The sequence below is a fragment of the Cupressus sempervirens genome, chromosome 3 (assembly GCF_028749045.1).
Source record: "Cupressus sempervirens isolate cs-2001-9-10 chromosome 3, ASM2874904v1, whole genome shotgun sequence".
Lineage (NCBI taxonomy): Eukaryota > Viridiplantae > Streptophyta > Pinopsida > Cupressales > Cupressaceae > Cupressus > Cupressus sempervirens.
In genome coordinates, this window is record NC_143120.1 from 516,869,709 (window position 1) to 516,892,607 (window position 22,899).

The 22,899-nt window shown below is 34.0% G+C and overlaps 1 protein-coding gene across 3 annotated transcripts in view; it reads left to right on the plus strand.

Annotated features, from left to right (window-relative positions):
- The window catches only part of LOC149567443 (FKBP-like peptidyl-prolyl cis-trans isomerase family protein), a 272,211-nt gene that overhangs the window by 204,124 nt on the left and 45,188 nt on the right, over positions 1–22,899 (plus strand). For all 3 annotated transcript variants that reach the window (XM_089820635.1, XM_089820634.1, XM_089820633.1), the window contains one exon: positions 11,644–11,718. In XM_089820635.1, the coding sequence (XP_089676761.1) occupies positions 11,644–11,718 (75 nt within the window). The remainder of the gene's footprint in view (positions 1–11,643; positions 11,719–22,899) is intronic.

Here is a 22,899-nt window from a genome sequence, read left to right on the forward strand (position 1 = left end):
CTATTTGGACTGATCCAATGATGCACAACCGTAGTCAATTCACCACTCTCATCCTTTGACCAAGTTTCACTATTAAGAACTGTAACTTGATTTGAATCTCTAAAGCCAAGGTCATCCTCTTCCTGGAAATCAAGAGGAACTCTCTCCTCTACTTCAAAAAGTGGGTTTATCGGAAAACCAAACAAAGGGTTGTCTATAATCTGAATGTGATTTGAAGTTTTGGAACTTGGTCGCTTGGGGCCACTATCCAAAGCATATGTCTACTGAATGCTATCAAATGCATCAATTACCTCTAGGAAAAATTCTTGCCTCTCTTTATCCTCCTGTTCCTAAGAATGATTCATGATCCTAATTTGATTCTTTGCTTCCTGAAGGGAAATCTGCACATCATTTAATGCCTCTTGGGTTTCCTTAAGCTCTCTATTGAGCTCCTTAATCTCATTCCTTTCTTTATTCAACTAATTAACATGTGTTTCAACAACCTTAATAATGTTATCCCTATCGGAAAGCAAATACAAATATTTTGATTTCATAGTTTCAAGAGCTGTTTTGATCACTTGCAAATCAAGAACATGTCATTCTTCTTCCACTCCCTTTTGAGCCTTCATGTAGAGATCCTCAACCATCTTGTGAGTGCTATCATAATGTACCAAAGTTGCCACAACCATTTCTTCATTAACCTTCAACTGGTTTCTAAATGCATGCATTTCATTATCATGTTGATATAGCTCGTTGTCTTGTAGTGTCATCTTGGATTGTTCCTCTAAATTCCTGTCATGGGCGTAGGAAATATATGGTTCATCACACAAAAACCCCAACCTACTATTACCTTGTGTGCAACCGACCTCATCCACTTGCTTGACAAAGCTAATCTCCAACTCACCAAAATCACCAACATAGAAACTTGCACTCTATGTCACCTCTTTTGCGTGATTACTAGAAGGCTGCAAATCAATGGGGGTTGACTGCTCTTCTTTTTCAAGGTCCTCTATTAGATGATTTTGATTTGTTGTAAATTCTTCATACAGAGTTTTGCACTGGTCTTTTGCAAGGAGATCCTGAGCTAATTCAAAATACTTTCTTTTTTCCATATCCGTCTTAATTTGCTGCTCTAGATAAAGATCCATATAATCACTGAGCGATAAATCATTCTAAATTTGGTTAGGAAGCTTTTGATACTCCTTGTAAATGTTGAGGATTTCTGCTCTTATATCAGATTCAAAGTTCTAGGCTAATTGCTCTGGGAGCTTCATAGTACCTCCCCTGGTTTTGTCCAAATCTTTTCCCATTGCTGAATGTTGTTATCTTGTTACTAATAGTCTGACAAACAGCTACATACTGCCCTAGAATTGCCTTGACGTTTCCTAAACATCTAAGTTTTGTAGATTGGCATTGAGTTATTTGTTTTTGCAACAATTTTGAATAATTAGGAACTTGTGAATAAGAAAATGCCAATAGACTCAATTCTATAGTGTAATCTGTTCTATTCTTCATAATATTAATTCTACAACTTAGAGTCACAGTGAGCCTTATGAAATCCCAACACTTACTGACCACCCAAAATTACTTCATGAGATTTTGCATGCTGAAAGTCTTCAAAAGTTGGGTAAATATAATCCGACTCAGATTATATAGAATAACACTTCTTTGTATGATATCACAGACTTAAGTAAAAAAAACCTGTTAATTTTTGCTAAATGATGTTATTGATGTGATTGCAGGTTGGGAAGTATTGGCATTAATCTGCTCAATGTACTCCCAATGGTGATGATTCCCACGTTCTGAGTTTGAAATAATAAAGTTGATTGAGTGAAATTTCCTGTGATTCCATGTCTCCCATGTTGATTTCCTATTCGATGGCTATGTTCCTCTATTAATCTAATATTTGCCACTATGTTGTGTCATGAGGAAAGAACTTGATGTAGCCATTTCTTCTAAAATATGCTACAGAGGGTTGTCGGGTCATTGGCAATGGAATGCTTTGAATGTCATGTCTATTGATGTAATCAGACTAACAACGTCCACATAGGTTCTATGAACCTGAGCCTCTATATGTAAGCAATTAGTCATGGTGCAAATTGCCTTGCCCACTCAGCAGCTATTTTGTCATGTTCTGCTCGATCTGTCACATATTGATGAGCAATTCTTGGAAGTAGACATTCATACGAATTGATATCTGTTAGCAAGGAACTAATTGAAAGTAACACTTTCCAACAATTTAGCTTCTATCGAAAATGTTAATTCTAAGGTGCATGGTTACTATTGATTCAGATGTTACATGCAGACACTTTCTTCCGATTCGAGTCATGTAATGCTCCCCATTGAATATTCTAGCATATTTCAATTACGTCCACAACTAAAATAGACCATGTCTCAATGCATGTACGACATGTTGCATTACCACTTTAAAAGAACAAACTTATGGTATCTCCAATCTCTGTTCTTGACAGACCAAATGAAGAGTCACCCTTGTGACGGCTCCTTGCAACTACACTTGGCAAAAAAACAAAAAACAAAATCCAACACCTAAACTTGCTCAAAGTCCATTAACGACAAATATCTAATGAAACCATAAATCTAGGTGTAAGCTCATCCTTCTAACAACTTCTGGAGCTTTTCATGTGTCGATGTCAAAGATAAGTACAAATGTTGTGAACTCCACAGGTGAACTCTTCAGTCCTCCCATTACAAGCAATGCGTCTATATTTGTCTGTTCCAAAGGCATTATAGCTCCTAGAGAAGTCCAATACTTAATTTATCGATATTTCCTATTCACGGCAATCTTCATTAACATGCGGTAACCTGGCACTCGGTAAAAGAACACTCGAAAGATTCTTGTAATGGCTCCATGTTGTTGAAGGCTTTCTGTCAAGCACCACCTTCAAACCTCCACGTGGCATTTAATATCCACATTTCTGATTCTTTACGAAACATATATATCAAACTCAATTGTTTTCCCGCAATCTCTTAGAAGAAACACTCACTATATTCTAGTTCATGATTTACAACAAATCTACCCAATACGACTAAATCACATGAGGCATATGATGCCGATAAAATTGGCAGAGATTGTTTTAATGCTATTGATTATAGCCTTGGTTCGATATCTATTATTGACGTTAGCGATTCACCTCTCCAAGTTTCACCAATAGGAGGATGCCAATATGGATGGTTAACTGTGGTTGCCTTAAGAATCATTAAGTCACCCATACCTTGTCACGGCCTTTGTTCCAAACACTGCATATGTAGAGTCATCCAAGCCACTATCTAAAGTATCTCTCATCACCACAACTTGTTATCAACTTAGTTCTGTGCACAAACCCGTAAAGGATGGCACTATAATTCCACGGTCTTGGAACATGAGTTGCGGCTTACACTCTTCTATCACTGCAAAACTGTCTTTCGTCCATGTGCTTGGGTTGCTTCCCACTACATTACTATGATAACCATCATACACATTAACTCTATTGTTATAAGACCGCCCAATTACCTCTACTGCATCCAATCTAACGTGTTTACTAAAGGTTGTTTAATGATGGATTGTAACAGACATTGTAGATAGACACCCCACCTTCCTCAAACACTATTCTCAAACTCCCATAGACCGTTGATTTTCTCTAACAATGTGTAGCTACTACTACTACATACAGACCACACCTTTCGCAACTACTAAATCCTTAGCCACAAAATATCATTTGCCACTATAATAGTGGAGTACGTACATACCTATCTTATGCATACTGACTTTTCCATTCAACTTACATCTACTAATACCATCAAATAGTCTACGTTTCACTTCTTGTCTCTAATACAATCTCCCACGAGGGCTTGGACACATTACTATCAAGACATAAAAACAAGCAAGCTTGGTAGTTGTAGGTTTTACCAGTCCTTCCTAGTAAGCATAGGTTATCAACTCTACCTTCTTCTACCCCGATACTGAATTTAAGGAACTTTTAATTCTTATCAATAATATGAATGCAACACATTGATAATTCTGATAACGACTTTATAGATTCATCTTTGATATCAATCTCACAGGTTGGCAAGAAAACTAGGCTCTAATACCACTGAAATATCCCTAACCGGATATTTACTCAATTTCCTTCTTAACAATATATTTAGGACTGAACATTTCAAATGTATTACGAACACAATCGAAACTAGTAGAAATCCCCATAGATATTTGACTAGCTTCTTCTTGAATATAACATTCAAACTCAGATATAGGCAAATGTAATACGATACAACAATAAAATCGGAAGATTCTCCACAAGATAATAACTCGTTATTTCCAAATAACATTGAAGATTCGAGCATATAACAATGCATTACAAACCAGTAAGATAAAACCAGCAAACTCTTATAACTCTTTGAGATATGTTATTGCATTATACAATAGCAATACAATAACCAACACTAACAAATCCAATCTTAAGTACAAAGTAACCGTTAGATTGGAATACTAGAATAAGAACCTGTAAGCACATATGAAATACCGGAACTGATGTCTCCCCGGACAATGGGTTTGGGTCCACCGAGGGGCTACATCCTTATACTAGCTGAAAGCTAAAGCTTTCTGAATACTCTCCCAAGAGAGAACTGAAATCTGAAATAATAAAACAAGCATGCTCAAATGAAGGAATCTCATCTCCTTTTATCCTCACAACTGTGACTCTTCAACTTCTCTCCTAGCCTTTCGTCTTATCCCTCCTTGTCCTTTTTGTCCACTTTGTAATATTAAATTGACCTTTTATATTTTGAATCCACGCTCTCCAAGTCAATTTTAATATTAAATATAATATGCCTTTAATATTTCTAATGCCCCAAAAAGGGGACATTACATAAAATTTGTAACCCTGCCTAGGGCATCCAATATCTTTTTCAATAAAACTCCAAATGATCCCGAACCAAATTTAAGTTGACCATTTGTGAGTCTAGTTTCAGAATCTATAAGCCATTAATTTTTAAATTATACAAGCACAAATCTTTCCTATAACTTCGATGAAGATCTTTAAATAACAGTTTTCACCAAACTTCTAATAACTTTCACAAATCTCCATAAAATGAACTTAAACCAAAAGGAAATAAAACTGAATTCACATATCTTTCCAATAAATCCATTTAGAGGTCGTGATTCTTCCAAATGTGTCTATACTAAATGTTTCAATTTGACTGTAGTCAGGCATTCTCAGATTTGCAAATAACAACTTTTACCAAAACTACCACAACTTCATCATTTCTTTATGAAATCAACCCAAACCAAAGCCAAAAGGAATATTATTCAAAATACTATCTATTTACATTATGTTTACATGGTTTCCAGGTCGTAAAAGTCTGTACAAGACTCGTAAACAAAAATATAACTGAAAAATCAATCAAAATAACCACTTAGAATTACACCAAATTTGTTTCAAGTGTATCTCTTTCCTTCCATTATGCTTTGGTTTGACCATACATCAGTTTTTATAGACTCTTTGGTGGTTTACAACTTCCCAACTACCCTTTATACCAACTCCTTACATTCTATAACCCTTTACATTATTATGCTTTTCTTTTGACAACATTTTAAGCATTTTATGCTCTTTAGCATTACAACTTATGTATAAACCCAACCTAGACCAAACCTATGACTCAAATTACTTTATATGGATATAAATAGGTCCATTCACATATAAAATGGTCATTTTGACATAATTTCCCTCTTTAATATTCATTTACACAAATTTCTCTCTTAACAATTTTTGACAATGTTAACAATATGACATAGAATCTATATATCCTTGTGCCCAGGTGCTTCTACACCAAGTACCTTTGAGATGGGGAATGTGCAAGGAGTTGCAATGGTTTGGTCATTTTGTTCCAACAAAAAAGGACAAATCCTTCCACCATATTTTATTTTCTCCAACATTGTGTCCATGTTATCGTAGACATCCCAAAAGCACGGTGCATCTGTTTTAGCAAACCAAATCATACACATGATAGATTTGGTGAATTCCAATACATATTCCACACAAACCCACCATTTATCATCCTAGATCAATACCTTGACCTTATGGACTCTCTCTGAATTTGATTTCTACCATATACCCCATTGGTTGCTGATAGCAATTTGACCCAATGCTTCTTTCACCTTCACAAGTTGTATCAAAAGAATTTGTGAGATGCAAATTGGATCTCATCAACTTGAGGACATGTTAATAGTGAGTAGTAATACATTTAAAATATGAAAAATAGCACAAAAAATATTTTATTCAATTATGTAAAACATGACATAAATGAAACTAAGCAAATTAAGTTTTCCTTCAAGAATTCCAATCTTGAAAAATGTCTAGAAATTGCTTGTGACATGTGGTGGTTTGTCACAAACATCTAGATCTCTTTGGTCTCCTAGTATATTTTCTTTCATCTACTTTGTTTGGGTGCCAATTGCTTGCATCACCAAATTGAGTGAGTGTATGGTGTATGGTGTATGCTGATTTGTTTCCTTCTCCTAGGAGAAAATTTGTTACTTCCTCTCATGCAGTTGATGGTGATGAACAACTTGTTGAGTCGCAAGGTCAAAGTGATTGACAGAGGGTTGTAGAAGAATAGGTTGATTCTCCCTGTTATTGTTTTTACTACACATTTATTTATTGAGTACCTATTTGAGAGTTCAAAGTTTTGGGAGGGACCATTTGGAGTAAGTGAGGATACTCTCCTTCGAGGTTCTTGTAGTATTCAACATTTGGTGGGAGCGATTGTAGATACCTTTACTACAATGCTTCCTCATAGAGATTTTTTGGTTGAGTTTGCATAGATGGTTACAAGGCATTCAAGGACAATGATTGGAGTCATCTTGATGCTAGAGTTATCAGTGATGGCTATTGACAATGATTAGAGCCTTTTTTATCATAACTACAGAGAGTGCTCATCATTTTTCTTTTGATTCACATGTGGAGGATTTGTTGATGCGTTGGTGTGGATTGACTCCCAAATTATACTAGCCTTTGTGGGATGGGTATTCACCATCTTCAATAGATGGAATTAGTGGCTCCAAGTTGATGGAGGACTACTTGTAGAGTCATCACATCCATAGCATATTAGTAGAGGATGGAGATAGTGGTTGTGATATAGACACCTTCAAGAGTTCTTATCTCCACAGTACAAATAAATGTGAGTCTCAGTTGCATTGGGACCTAGGTGGTGACAAGTTTAGTGTTATAGGTTGGGTGGATCCTGTTGGTTGGCTTCAATTCTGGTATGTTGAAATTGGGATCAAGGTTGACAAGCGGAGTTTGAGGATGTTCATTTTGGCAGATTTCCATAATGGCTATGGGATCCATGGCTTGTTAAAGCTAGTGGATTGCTTCTTTTGGTTGGGGTTGAATTAGTTGCAATAAAAAATGGTATTATGTTGACGCCACATGGTTTGGATGATCTAATCTATAAAGTGATTTAGGATCATGACATTCATTAGAGCATTGAGTGTAGAGTTTGGGATTTTCTTGGTGCATCTGGATTTCAGACAAGATTTACAACTGGAATTGTAGTATGTTTAGTGTGTTAAGTATACATGTTCATCCCCAACCCTCTTGAATGTGTTTTGATTTTGATGCACTATTCTTGTGCGTAGGGGTTGGATAGTTGGCATGATGTTTGTCCTTGCACGGTAAATTTTATGTTGTTTTATAAGAGTTGGTACAAGATGTGTGAATTATTTCATAGTTCATTTTTTGGACCTCCAAGACTTCTTGGGGAGGGTGGACTATAACGTCCTTAATTTTTAGCATCAAAATGTGAGGGATTAGCATATTAATTGACCCTCATAGGCTAGTATGGTGGATTAGAGGATCCAACTTGGGTGTTTTGGATATCTTCACATGGCTGATGTAAGGATTTATCTCACTAGATCCTTCATTTGTTTAGAGGCTTTTACATTGAAAGATTTCTAATTCCAATTTGACAGACTTACTATTCATAGTAAGTTTTTGCATGTTAGAGAGGGACCCTTACTATGTTTGTCCTTGCGCAATAAAGTTTATGTTGTTTTATAAGAGTTGGTACAAGATGTGTGGTTTATTTCATTGTTCATTTTTTGGACCTCCGACGGGGTGGAATTTCTTTTTAGTCATGACTTCTTAGGGAGGGTGGACCATTATATCCCTATTTTTTAGCATCAAATTTTGAGGGATTGGCCTATTAATTGACCCTCATAGGCTAGTATAGTGGATTAGAGGATCTAGCTTGGGTGTTTTGGAGCTCTTCACGTGGCTGATGTAAGGATTTATCTCACCAGATCCTTCATTTGTTTTGAGGCTTTTACATTCAAAGATTTCTAGTTCCAGTTTGAGGGACTTACTATTCATAGTAAGTTTGTGCATGTTAGAGAGGGACCCTTACTATTTTTAGTAAGGAAGATGGATGTGTAATAGGTGCAGTGGTTCAGACGGCTTGTCAAAATAATGAGTATCTAATGAGATGTTAATATTTTAATTGCCTTTAATGATGTTAAATTATTTGAGTTTTTTATAAAGTTATAAGCTGACTTTATAATGAAGTGTGGCCATTTTGAGGTTAATGAGTAATTAATACTCTAAAATGGTATAATTCATTAATGATATATTATAAAGGCAACTTTGCATCAAAAGAAAATGAATTGAATTTATGAAAGTGACTTGCAAGTGGAGATTCTTGGTGAAATATATATAATAAAAAGCCTCAGAGAGAAATCGAATTTATTCATTCATTCATTTGATGTTGGGATAATTTGGAGTTTATCTTTTGTGCCTTCTCTTGGATCTTGGAGATGGAGAATCAAGGTCTGCTGGATTAAGCTTTGGAGAACGTAGCCCTTTTCATAGCTTGTAGTTCACACTTGAAGGTGTGAGACATCACTTTAAGGCTCCAATGTGTTGGTAGCTTCAATCAGAGGCTACACTGTTGCAAATTGGAGAAGAAATTCGAGGAATACAAAGGGTTTGTTGAATATCGAGTTGCAGGTTATAAAGACATTGAAGTTGCATTGTAAAAAATATTTATTGTTGGTTGCTATAGTAATGCTACAATGCACGTGAACAGATGACCGCTACAATACTAATGTAGATATTAAGTGATTATCTTCAGAATTTCATTAGGGTTTGAAGAGCAGATTGCATATTTTGCAAAAAGCAATTATTGGTGAAATATCATTTGATGTTACATTCTTTGAATACCATGTGTGGATTTAAGAGGCATTCCATTACTGCTGTAGTTTTGTCTTCACTATTGGGAATGCGCCTTGAGGCTGAGACACCTAACCGAACAACATTTTATCATTTTGTATGAGGGTGACTTTTGAAACTACACTGCTGCAAAAGAAAGGTGGAGAAATACTAATCTGCTGCTAGGTGTCCATGGCTAGGGTATTTGGTGGCTAATGAGAATTTCCAAATTAGTAGTTATCAAAGTTTCAGACCAGTCCTTTGCATATGTTTATACTGGACATGATAGTTCTTGGTATCTCAACCGTTTGAATTAAGAGTTAACACGAATATGTTGTATCTGCAATTTCTTGTAAATCTGATATGATAATTCTATATAAGGAGTTAGCTACAACAATAATTAAGTTTGCAAAATTTTGTCATTTCCTTCATTTGGTATTTGCATAGATGATTACTTATCTTGGCAATGTATTTAAATTATCCAACAAGCATTTGGTTTACAAACCCAAAGTCGTCAAGAAAAGGCAGAAATTTTTGTGTTGTCTGTATTCCACTTGGGTGGGATATTATGAATAGGAACTCTCTTTTCTTCCTCAATTCTTTTCACCCGACTTTATACTTCAGCCCCAAATAATTATATCAATGCCCACTTTTACGGACAACCCTTTTCATTGAATACAAATTAAATATATCAGCATAGTAAATTTAAACGCCCAATACTTTCAATTTATTGAAATTTGATTTCCTTACATACTCATCTCTTCTATAATGGTGGGGTCCATAAATATTAAAATCAACTTCCTTAATATTGCTTGTGTATAATAAACACAGCCTTCACAAATACTATAATAGCAATACTCAATGTAAATAATTATTATTTGAATCGGCCTTTTATAATATTCCCAATATCTATGTCAAGCTGATATCTGGCTAATATTAATTTGCTCAACATCAATCTGTCAATTTTTTTTTTTTTTTCTGCAAATTTGTTAGTCATGAAACTTCACGAGCTAGCAAGAGAACCAACCCTAATACCATTGTGATACACCCCTAGGAATATTTGTTCAAGATGTTTACCTCATAAATTTAAACAAATAATTTGCATGCAATTGATTTCTATTTATTCTGCACATTGTACAGAAAATTATAAAATGTCAACTAGAACAGAGATTCTGAAATAATATATGAATATTGTCTTTAAATCTTCAGTAGAGTAACATAAAAAATATCCAATCGTAGCTATACAATCAGATTGGATAACCAAAAACATGAATTTGAAGAACAAAATGAGACACCTACTTGACATCTTCAACAGCCAATGGGTTTCCATCTAATGCCTTCAAGCTTGAGGGTTTCCGTTCTCAAACCTGCTTAAAGTTAAAGCTTCCTAGAATTCTCCAAGAGAGAAACATAACCAAACATAAAACCCAACATGATGAGAATGAGCCTCTCAAAGTTCTTTTAAAGCACAACCATGTGACTCTTTATTTTCCTCCTCCATGTCTTTTTATGTTCCTTTCTCATTAAAAATGACTATTAATTTTTCACTAGGCTCTATAAAGTTGTTTTAATACTTCATTAAATAATTAAATAAAGTTGTCATTTTATCTGATATAATTTGACAGCTTAAAAATTAATTATTTAATTGACTACTAATGTCCCAAAAAACAGACATTACACTCCATTAGTGAATATGGACTTCTTTATTCCCTTTTGATGTATTTTCCTGCAAGCATTCTATATCTTTTAGAACAACTTAAGTCCATTGAGATTTTTCATAATCACGTGTATTACTCATTCACATTTTTATATAAAGAAATAGTCTTAGAGAGATAACTAATTGGTAGGCATTACCCAGTAACAGTTAAGGGAATTGAAGCTAAAATAAGACCCGTTTAAGATAGAATGCATATCATAAATGTTAGTAAAAGAATGTTAGACATTTTTTTTAACATTTCAATTTACTTAGCGAGCACTTAAATATTTAGTGGTCTTTGTTCTTTTCCACAACACATGCTTTGACATAGATATATACAATAAGGTGGTGTCATTTCTTACCTTGAGTGTTTACAAGTAGATATGGCTCTTATGCAATAATTATTATCTCTCATACCTGATGTTCCTAGAGTCACATAAAATCAAATAGCAATCTAATGAGTACTACTACATTCCGTGGTATCTTTCTAGATTTTCGATTCAATGACACTTTAAGCTACCTTTTTTGTATAATTTCCTTGGATAATGAATTTTTTCTTCATGGTCTTTACATTCAGAATCAGTTTTTGTATTACCAAATGTTTTATATTGCCTTCACATTGTAATTCTCATAATCCATTATTTTTCTTATCATTAATTATATTTTAGTCCCTGCAATTATTTTGCGTGTTAATATTACCATACTAATATTTCTAAATAATAATTTTAAACCTATTGCTTTCATGTGATTTGTAATGTTCTCTAGGTAATAAGGGGTCTCGATGAAGGTGTTCTATCCATGAAAGTGGGTGGAAAACGTCGCTTATACATTCCCGGACCGGTACATACTCTTGATGTTTTCATCATTTTCTCTTTTCTTGGAATCATTTTTAATTTCTTGCATTTTAAAAGATAATAGTGTTGTTCCAAAATCAAATGAGTTTAATTATGTTAGTATGAATGCAAGTGCTTGATAGTTTAATCTTTAAAGAGCTTCTATAATGAGATAAATAAAAAGAAGCTTGTTGTCACCAGGAAACTCGAATTCAAAATTGGGGTTACTTTTTAGTTATGGTGAACATTGGACTAATAATTATACTCCATAAAGGTATAACATGGTTTAAATAGGATTTGAATATTGAATTTGCATAATTTTTTAATTTCTGTTTGTTTCTTTTGCATGCATGGTATTTGTTGTATTCATGGTCATCAATGAGATGTTTAAGTAAAGCTCATATTAATTTTAAATTTTAAAAGAGAGAATGCCAGGGTAAAGGGGAAGACAAGATGTGATCAACTAATTTGCATGTCATTTTGTTAGAATGTGAAATTGATGGTTGTCAATTGATGTCAACATCCTAATCTCAACGTCTTGTGTGTCGGTAGTAGTGCATCAACAACATGGTGTTTGTCTACTATATCAATTATTTACAAATTGAATGTCTTCTTCGCCGATTGCTTATGCATTGAGTGATGTGTTTTATTGTTGGTTGAGCATTAATTGTTTTATCATTTTGTGCCCCAGTGATGGTTTGCATCATTATGGTGGATTGTGTTTTTGGGTCAATCCTTTGAGATCCATGTGATTTGATTTTGGTCCTGGTGGTTGTCCCTAGCATGTTCAATCATAACCATTGGTACCAATGATCATTGTTGGTCTCAAGGTGGTGTAACCTATCTCAAATCTATTTTAGCTGATAGATTTGTAGTATGCATCCAGTATATATAGAGTATCATTTCAAGAGGGATGTATGCAAGTCCTCAAATCCAACATTTTATATTCAATTCATGTGATCTTGTTGCTTGTATGTGAAATATATGTGGTTCTAGTGCAAACTTACTCAATTAGCTGACTCGAGGTATAGAAAGTTGCAAAGTAGAATTGCAAAGGCTTGACAACTTTATTTTGTAGTTCATACTTCATCTATCATATAGTGGTTATAAGCTTGTTAGCAATGAGCCTTATTTCGAGGATGTTGTTATCATGGTAGTAAAGTCTACCGGCATAACCCTTTCTTATTGTAGTGAGTATTTTAGGCTGTTAGCCTTGTTGTACAAGATCACCTTAACCGATGTAACTTTAATTGATGTTTTTCATTTCATGAGAATTATATTTTTCATGGTTTTTTCAGGTTGGGTTTTCCATGTAAATCCTAGGATTGGTGTTTTTGTTCTTTCATACTTATCTTTACACTAGCAATTTAATGTGCTATAGCCAACATATCTTAAGTGGTGGTTGTTGATTGTTAAGTATTAACCGATAGATTTTAAAAATATTAAGTGTGTGGGAATAACTAATTCACCCCCTCTCAATTATTCGCCTTGTTCAACAATTAGTATCAGTGCTTGGTTCCTCGATGTTGAGCTTAACAACTCAAGATAGATCTGATAGCACACAAATTTAATATCCCTATGTTTGCTGGATCAAACTATAGTTCAAGAAAGATCGGATAAAAGGTTATCAAGTATCAGTTGCTAGTTACAAGACTTGGAAGCATGTGGAGATAATGTGTGTTCCCTCAAAATGACTTACAAACCTCAGATGAAATTGAAGCATGTGAGGGAAATGAGAAGGCAAGGTATGCAATTACTAGTGGTTTATTGAAATTAGGACTTGCTAAAGTTATTTCTTTGAAGACTGCTTATGAGGTTTGGGAAAAATTCGATTAGAGTAGTATAAAAAAAAAACTGATTACAATAGGTTCATCTTGAACTGTTCAGCATAGAAAAGAACTTTCAGAGTAATATACTTTAAGCTACAACATCACCACTATACATGACTTACAAAGTAGTCAACACATTTAATTCACTTGAGAGTGTAACTAAAACGATATAAGATTTACAATGTTTATCAAAAAATTATATAAGGTTGATTGTCAGGTTCAAGGCATGCTATTCATTTAGTTGGGCCCCATCCATCATTAGAATCCAGTGCTTGTATGAAAGCTGCATCAAACAGCTCATCATTCCATCCTGCTACAACATGATCATTATTCAACTTAATCTCATAACAGTCAGTAATAAGAGGAGTAGGCTGGTGGGTACTAGTGGAAATGTGCAGATCCTCCATCATTCTTTCAATTTTCTTAATATCATTCGTGTCTGTCATATCTTTGAACTAATCAAGATACTAGAAAGCCTTGACCTCATCTTTATGAATAAGTAGCATACCATCCCTGACCAGCATCGTAAATTGGACCATAGAAATTTCCAAAGAAAGTGACACCTAAGACATAATAGAAAAATGTTTGAGTTTACGAGTAAACTCGGTAAGTCCTCTATCTTTCTACTAAAAGACCTCTTCATATCTTGCTTTCCAAAGGAACCATAAGATCTCACATGTAAGAACAGACCAAAAAGAATTAAGCTTAGAATCAAAAGCTTCAACATATCTAGCTAAAATTTCACTACAGGTTTGAGAAAAATTGAAAAAAATATATGAAGGAAATGATAAAATGAAGCTTTCTACAAAATCGATTGCAAAGAGACATTATGAAAATCTTAGAACAAAAGATGGTGAAGTTATCAAGAGTTATTTTTAAAGAGTTGAAAGTGCAGTGGATGAAATCAAAAATCAAGGTGGTAACATAATTGATGAAGACTTTATGGAGAAAATCTTGATGACATTACCAGACAGTTACAATGACAAAGTTTCGGTTATTGAAGAAGTTTACCAAGGAGCAAGTGTTTGGCAAATTGATAGTGTTTGAGCTGAGAAAGTTTGGCAATGACGAGCAGATCTTAAATGGATTTCGAAGCAACCAAAGTTAAAGAAAAATCTGACGGTGATGATGAAGAACAGATGGAAGCTAACTTTGCAAGAAGATTGAAGAAAGGTACCAATGAGTATAAAGGTATGTTACTTTTGAAATGTTTTAGATGTGGTAAAGTTGGTTATTTAGCTTCTAGATGTTCAAAGAGAGGTCCTAAACATAAGTTTAAAAGATTCAATAAAAAGGCTTATTATGTGAATGAAGATGCTAGTATTTCTGATGATGATAAGAAGGTGATATTGTTTTATGCTAAAGAAGATGAGGAAGAGGTCAAGAAATTTGAAATTGATATATTTGACATTTGTGCTCAGACTGATGATATTGAAACTACTCTATATGTTAGAAGGAAAATGAATGAATGGTTGATTGACAGTAGTTGTTTGATTCATATGACTAGAGATAAAAGTAAATTTATTTCACTTGACAAGTATGATGGTGGTCCTATTAGATTTAGTGATGACAAAGAAACACATATTATTGGCAAGAATCAATTACTTTTGATGGTAAAAATTACATTGGCAATGTTTATTAGGTGAAGGTTTTGTATCATAATTTGTTGGGTGTTGGACAAATGTGTGAGAATGGATATGATGTTATATGAAAAGTAAAGGTTGTGTAATTAGAAAGAGATCCGAAACACTAATTGAGGTTGGGAAGAGAATCGACATAAATATGTATCAATTAGAAGGAGCTACAAAAGGATTCTTGATATCCCAAGTTGATGACAATCGGCTCTGGTACTAAAGAATGTGTCACATAGATTTTGATAATTTGGTAAGGATAAATACGACTAAGTTGTTAGAGACTTATTGAGGCTGATGCAGTCAAGGCAAGAGACTCCCCAAAGGAGATTGTCCAACCTAGTAGCTAGAGACAACACAGCGGAAATCACAATACCATACAATAATTCAACACCAACAAATAGGAAAACAATAGGTTCCATTCAATTGGCCCACAACATGCAGCTTACAATTTTACAACAGACATGCCTCATTTATAAAGACATAAACCTTATTCACAATCATCACTACTTCATCACCTTCCTTCGTGACTACTTTGTCTCTACCTAAATAAGAACTACTACCCTACTTATATACAACATTGTCAGCTACAAATCCAATCGCAATATTTACAATGAACAAATGTGTTACAACATAGGTAAGGACCCAAATCCATAAGAACTCCATCAGATAAGGTTGATGTGTCATGTGATTCTACATGGAGGTTCACCATAAATGTGTTAGCCTCAAACAATGTGTCATTGGTCATCGCAGATTGTGAAAACCGTCTCAAAGTAATTCTTTCCACGCTGGTTGTTAGAATGGGAAGAACAATATTGGACCTGACCAATCTTAAGATAACTTTATAAGTAAACAACGGATTGAGTTGTAAAGATAGACATAAGATCTCCATGAAGTCTAGAACACACCACAAGGATCACATAAGAAAAGAAGCCAACTAGAATATTGCTACCTAGAACACCAAAACTGACAAACAGTAACGTGAATAGTAACATAAAGGAAATTTTGTGGGGGATGCAAGATTGCGAATTTCCCAAGGATGCTCCTGCATCAGACACCCTAGGTGAATAGAAGATCTTCCAAAAGAGGAGATTATGAACATCTGATGAAATTCAACTCATAAATCTCATGCTCATTCTTAATCCATATATCTTCTTTGTCTACAGCCATCACATTATGCAAATTGTTGTGCCTACCATTCAAATTCACAAACCTAGATGTATACCATTCCTCATTAGGTACCACTCAACATTTGCTTCCCTACTTTTTGTTTTGTTCATTCAACTTATACCAATTGCTTCTACCTTTAGCGCTCCTACAACGGACAATACATGTTTGTTTCCTTTGCTACTAGTTGACTTCATATTTATCACCACTTAGCAACTTCCTTTCCTTTGATCTCATCACAAGATCCTTATGCTCAACTAATACCACTATAAACTGTAACTCCTTAGCAATACTCTCAGTCACCTGGGGCACATCCTTCATCTCCTAATCTTATTAGTCTGATCTCTTAAGGTGTAAGTCCTCATCACACTATAGTTCTTAGCTTTCCTCCCTTCCTCTTTCAAAGGAATTGTGAACTTCTGTCATCCTTCATAATAGACACAATATTCCTTTGACAATCGTGAATAGATCCAACATCTTACTACCAAGGCCCTCCTAACAAAACATGACAAGCGCTCATGTTAACCACATGACATAACACTTCATCCTTGTAAGGCCCGATGTTGAAATTGAACCAACAATGTTCTTGCGTCTCCACCACATGATCTCCTTGAAACCAACTTATTCCATATGGACAAGGGTGTTTAAGTCTCCTCAATCCATTCTTTTGTACCATCTCTTTTGATACAAGGTTATCTGTACTACCACCTGTCCATTAATCATCTTGCAACATTTGCCTCCTGATTTGCAAATAGTTCAGAACAATTGCCTTGTCTAAATCAACTCTCTGAAGCATTAGATATTCGCCTATTTTAGGTGCATCCATACCTTCAATAGGTTCATCTTTAGCTTGTTCCTCACATGCCACTAGGTTTTGTTTACTCGCATCTCTACTAGGACCCTTTGAGTATTGGAAAGCTCTATGGCCAAAATCGCTACATTTAAAATAAGCACCTTTGAACTCTATGGCCAAGATCCCCGCATTTAAAATAAGTACCTTTGAACTCTATGTTGCCACTGCCTCTCCTATGAATCTTTTGATCAAGTTCCTCCTCAATTACTAGCTTCTCTTACTCTTATCAACAACTTTCTTATCCTTTCCCCTAGGGTTGCTTTATTTTCTTTTCAACTTATCTTCTGCCTTTAAGGCATATTGATAATCGTCTTCAATCTTACTAATTTTCAACATACTTAACTCATCTTGAATGTTAAGTTTCAAGCCATTAATATACCTGGCCGCCTTCTCCTTAGATGTCTCTCGATGTCCAGATCTGACTATCATCTTGTAGAACTCTTTGTCATGAGCCCAAATTAATATGATATATAAATATTAAAATTATATATTATTATAATAATATAATAATGTTAAAGTAAAATATAATCTATTATATATTAAATATTAAATATAGTTGATCTTAAATCTTAAAATATAATAATATTATAGTATATATAAATTTAATTGATACTATAATAATATAAACATATAGTATTTAGATTAATAATATAATAAAACTAAGGAGATGGAAAGACACATCCTTTCATAAATAAGAATATAAATGAAGAAATCATATCATGAAATAAGGCATTCAGAAAGGACTACATATCAGAAATTGAAAAAAAAAACTAGAAGAATGATAGAAAGGGGTCATCACAATTGGTAACAGAGCATGATCCTGTCATCCTGTGGATGATAATGAACTACTAGTAAGAACAGAAGAAAAAGACATTAGACTCAACAAAAATATATTCAATATGATCTGCAAATAATATACAGAGAAATCTAAATAAGTATAGGGATCAAAACTTATGAGATGTTAGACCACGGTGATCAGTAGCCAACTAGTGAAAGCAATGCAATATTGGATGATAGCAGAGAGGAAAATAAAGAAGAAATTTTTGTTGTTTTAAGTGAAAGATATGGATCAATATGAAGTCTGTGACTATATAACATTACTGACCATAGAAAACTCAACGTAAAAGAAAATATAAAAAGAATAACCTTGCAGTTTGATGGATACTACGTAGCAAATAGAAAGGGAAAAAATGCCTTAGATCAATGGAAGGGAGATTCCACAACAATACAGGGCAACAACTAAGTTTTTGGATGATATTTCAAGAAGCCATATTGAATGCAAATACCATCATTCAGTTTGGAACGCAGGCGGCTGAGGTTGGGACTGCTTATTAAGCACTAGAAGAATTCTCGAACAGATTAGAAAAGAAGAGGGATAAAGATAACGAACGAGTTCTATTCAAAACCCAGATTTGACAGGGCATCTTATTCTGTGAAAATGCACAACTGTGGGTCTTCGTGCAGGGAGATTATGAATAAATAAAAATTTCGATTATGGGGAGCAGTAAGTGGTATATAAACAACGTGTTCAAATAAAAAATTTGGATTATTGTTCTGGTCATACCAATCAACAATCCGAAAAGAAAATTTCTAAGTTCTCAGCCAAATCATCAGATGGGATAAGGTTTAAATCGAACCATTCCTTGCCCCACTAATACATGTGAATGATAATGTACAACATCTGAGATATTCAATTGACTGTATAATAATACAATAGCTACTGCTTAATGTCAATATACCTCGACATAGAAATCTATCCAAAGATATTCAGAATTCATAGTTGTCGGTAAACCAATTAGATATCAGTGATATATCAACTACTTAGCTTAGCGGTGATCTTATACGATGGGGAATACTTGAAATACATAAAAGGGAAAGGGAAAACAAATACATCTGATCATGAACTGGAGCATCGATTATATAGGAGCATCAGATGTACAGATCACTGCTTGATGATAATAGAGGGAAAACATTAAACCATTCATTGCCACATGGACCCCTAAGTAGACGAACCGACCACGTTGGAGGCATCAAACTCACGTGGAGATGAAGGTATCGAGGAGGTAATATTATTTATTAAGTAAATTCTTTGCTAATACATGATTTTTTAATTAGAACATTACTAATTTGTGCAACTAAGTTAACAAATAAATGATAGCCATAAATGATTAATGATATAAGTAAAGCTAATTTAAATAATGAACGTATAAATTATTATAAGGCCATAGCTGCTAACACTAGTATAGATGATTGACGATGAAAAGAATAATAAGAAAATTAAATGAAGGTGGGCAGCTTATTTGAGGGTTTTATTTGCTTCATACTTAGTCACATAGATATTCAAAATTAATACTAATGTATATAATAGAGTTATAATTCTAAATGTATATTTTGATGCTTACAATATATATAGAAAAAAAAAAAAACAACCAATATTAGAAATAAGATGAAATTTTATTAAATTGAAAGATAAGATCAAGATGAATTATCAAAATATATCTCCTAAATCTACCATTATCTAACTTATGGGAGGAGTATATGGCTACCAAGGAGGGGCTTAATTAAAAGACACACCCTTTCTCATTAAACATTTATGTCAGCTGAGGTTGAACATTCAACCACCAAGTGTAAGGGTCTACCTAAGTCTTATAATGAATAGGGAGTTTGTGAAAGGGAGAGTAATCCGGTCATAGTGAGGAGAAGATTCCCAAAACGGGCTTTGTTCATGAGGAGCCTCTTAGAGACTGTTTCTACTTGAGCACAGTTATTTTACCATTCACTATAGGAACTAAACAATGTAAGTTAACAATACATTATTGTTTCCAAGTATCTATCTAGCTCAAAGTCTTATAGTGAATGCAGATCTTGTGAACAGAGAGGGAAGTAATTCGGTCACATTGAGATGAGATTCCCAAAACGGGCTTTGTTCATGAGGGAGCTTCAAGTAAACTGTTTCCATGGCCAAGCACAATAATCTGACCACTCACTGTAAGAACATGCCTATGTAGATAAATAAGCATGTCAAAGAGATAAATAGTACACTTCGAAGTTTATACATCATATATTATTGCTTCATGTGTATACTTTGTGTGTGCTTCTTGTCTTCTTGCATCAATATGTATACTTTGTGTCTACTTCGTGTCTTCATGCATTAATGTGTATACATTGTATATATTCATACTTCATTATTTTGTGAGCATGATCATTATTTTAATAATCCAAAGTAATATGATCAAGGCATAGGAATCGCTTTAAAATAACCGAAGTCATGGATTTTAAGATTATAAGGTGTTGAGTGAAAATAAGAAATTGCTTGAGGGCAAACAATTCAAGGAAGGGCGGACTTGTCATGAGCCCAAATTAATAGGATATATAAATATTAAAATAATATATTATTATAATTAAGAATAATAATATTAAAGTAAAATGTAATCTATTTTATATAATGATATATTTGCAACACTTTATAAAGATATAAATTTAACATAATTAGATATTAAATATTAAATATAGTTGATCTTAAAATATAATAATATTATAATATATATAAATTTACAAATATAATAGTATTATATTTGATAGTATAATAATATGAACATATAGTATTTATATTAATAATATAATAAAACTAAGGAGATGGATAGACACATCCTTTCATATGTAAGAATATAAATGAAGAAATCATATCATGAAAAAAGACATTGAGAAAGGACTACAATATCAGAAATTGGGAAAAAACTAGAAGGATGATAGAAAGGGGTCATCACATTCTTTGGTGTATTCCTTTACACTCCAATCCTTTTTTTTCAGGTTCTCTAGCTTCTTGAAAAATTCCTATTCAGTCCTCTGGTATGAACTTGGCCTTAAGTCTAGAAACCATAAATCTACATTGAGTGATCTTAAGTTCATCATTATCTTCTCTATCCTTTTGTAACTCTTCTTACCATAAGGCAGCATGACCCTTCAACTTAGTCCACGCTAATCTAGCCTTTTTTGGATCTTTAACATCTTCAACCTCAAAGTAATCCTCTAGTTCATTAATCCAATCTATCAAATCTTCAGGAGTTAAAGAACTACAAAAATTACGAACATCCATTCTTATCCATTTGTTCCATACTTATCAATAACTTCCCTTCTTGTGCAGGGATCTCAACTTCATCATTTTTGATATCTTCAACAACTTCTTTTTATTCATCTTTTATCTTAGGATTCCTCCTAATCCCAAGCAAAGGACTCTCGCTGATCACTTCAGCACTCTTCTCAGTCATATATAGTGTCTTAAATGTAGTTTAGCTCAGTCTCTTATCAACATAGATGGCAATATGTATTTTCCAGATTCAGCGCTTGGAATGATTGTAGACCTTGGGAAACACCTTTTGAACAATAGGCCAGTCATAGTTCCAAATCTGATTGTCTGCGACCTCAAGCACAGTAAATTGAATCTCAACAGTTCTAATAGCAATCTCTCCAAATGATTTCTCCAGTCACAAACCCTTGCAATGAAAACTGAATCTGCTTGGCAACTGAAAATGGAAATTAAATAATAAGATCACAATCTTCAGATTTTATGTTGAAGCTCAAGAACAAATCTCAAGGCCATATCTTTCAATGGCACCAAGATTGATAGCTAAAAGGGTTTGCATCCTCCAAGTTCCAAAAAAAATCTTCACTATTTCTCCAATTTCATATGGTATCCAACCATAAACCAAACATGTTGAAAGAGAGCTCTTCAATTTCTTTTGTAACAATTTCTAAGAACTTTTTCACTCATCTTCACAATGTGGGATTAAAAAAATTACTTTTTGGCATTTCCTATATTGAGATTTTTCTTTTTCACTGCTATTTTATCATGATTGTTTTTTCTTTATTATTTTTGAGCCATATAATATGATATTTCCTTCAATGAAGTCCCCAATGACTTTTATCTTTGTTTCCCATGTATTATAGAATAAAGGGGGCTATTTAATTAAATATTTTCCACCAACTATAGACTATGCATTAATAAGGTTAAATAATTAAATCATATTTTGGTAAAGGCATCATTTATGCATAATAAATAATATCAATCATTAATAGATGATCCTATTGATATTGACCAATTTACCATCGACATACCATTGCACTAGAAGTCCAAAGATAGCCACAAGGACTTACTATACATAATGAGTATTCTCAAAACTGCCTCAAATCCCTTTAAAATGGTATGCAACTGAAATTGCTTTGGCCAAATATCATCAAGATCCCTTAGAAGTCTTGGTTAGCCTATGGGACCATGGAGAAATAGGCTAACAACAACCCCATACAACACATGCTTGAAAAGGGGACATTGAAATCCCTCCTTCCAAAATTACTTGTTCTCAAGCAATTCCAATGCTCCCCCAAGATAACAATGCAGAACCAAATTAAAATTGAGTATCATCCTGTGGTTCCAAGCCAACCTAGGAGATCCATAGCACCAAATGTTGAAAGCACTACCCTGCTGGATGCGAACACAATAAACCTCCTCTTGACAACAACTAGCATGTAGAGCAATCAAATACTATACTATTTCTGTCAACTCCTTTGGAAACTGCTCTCTGAAAAAACTAAACTGGAACACCATACAAGCAACCTCCAATGAGCTAACATTGGCTTCCTCCTCCTCAACTGCTAAACTGTAAACCCAAATGATCCCAGGGTTCCAAATCAATCTCATAAAGGAACCACCA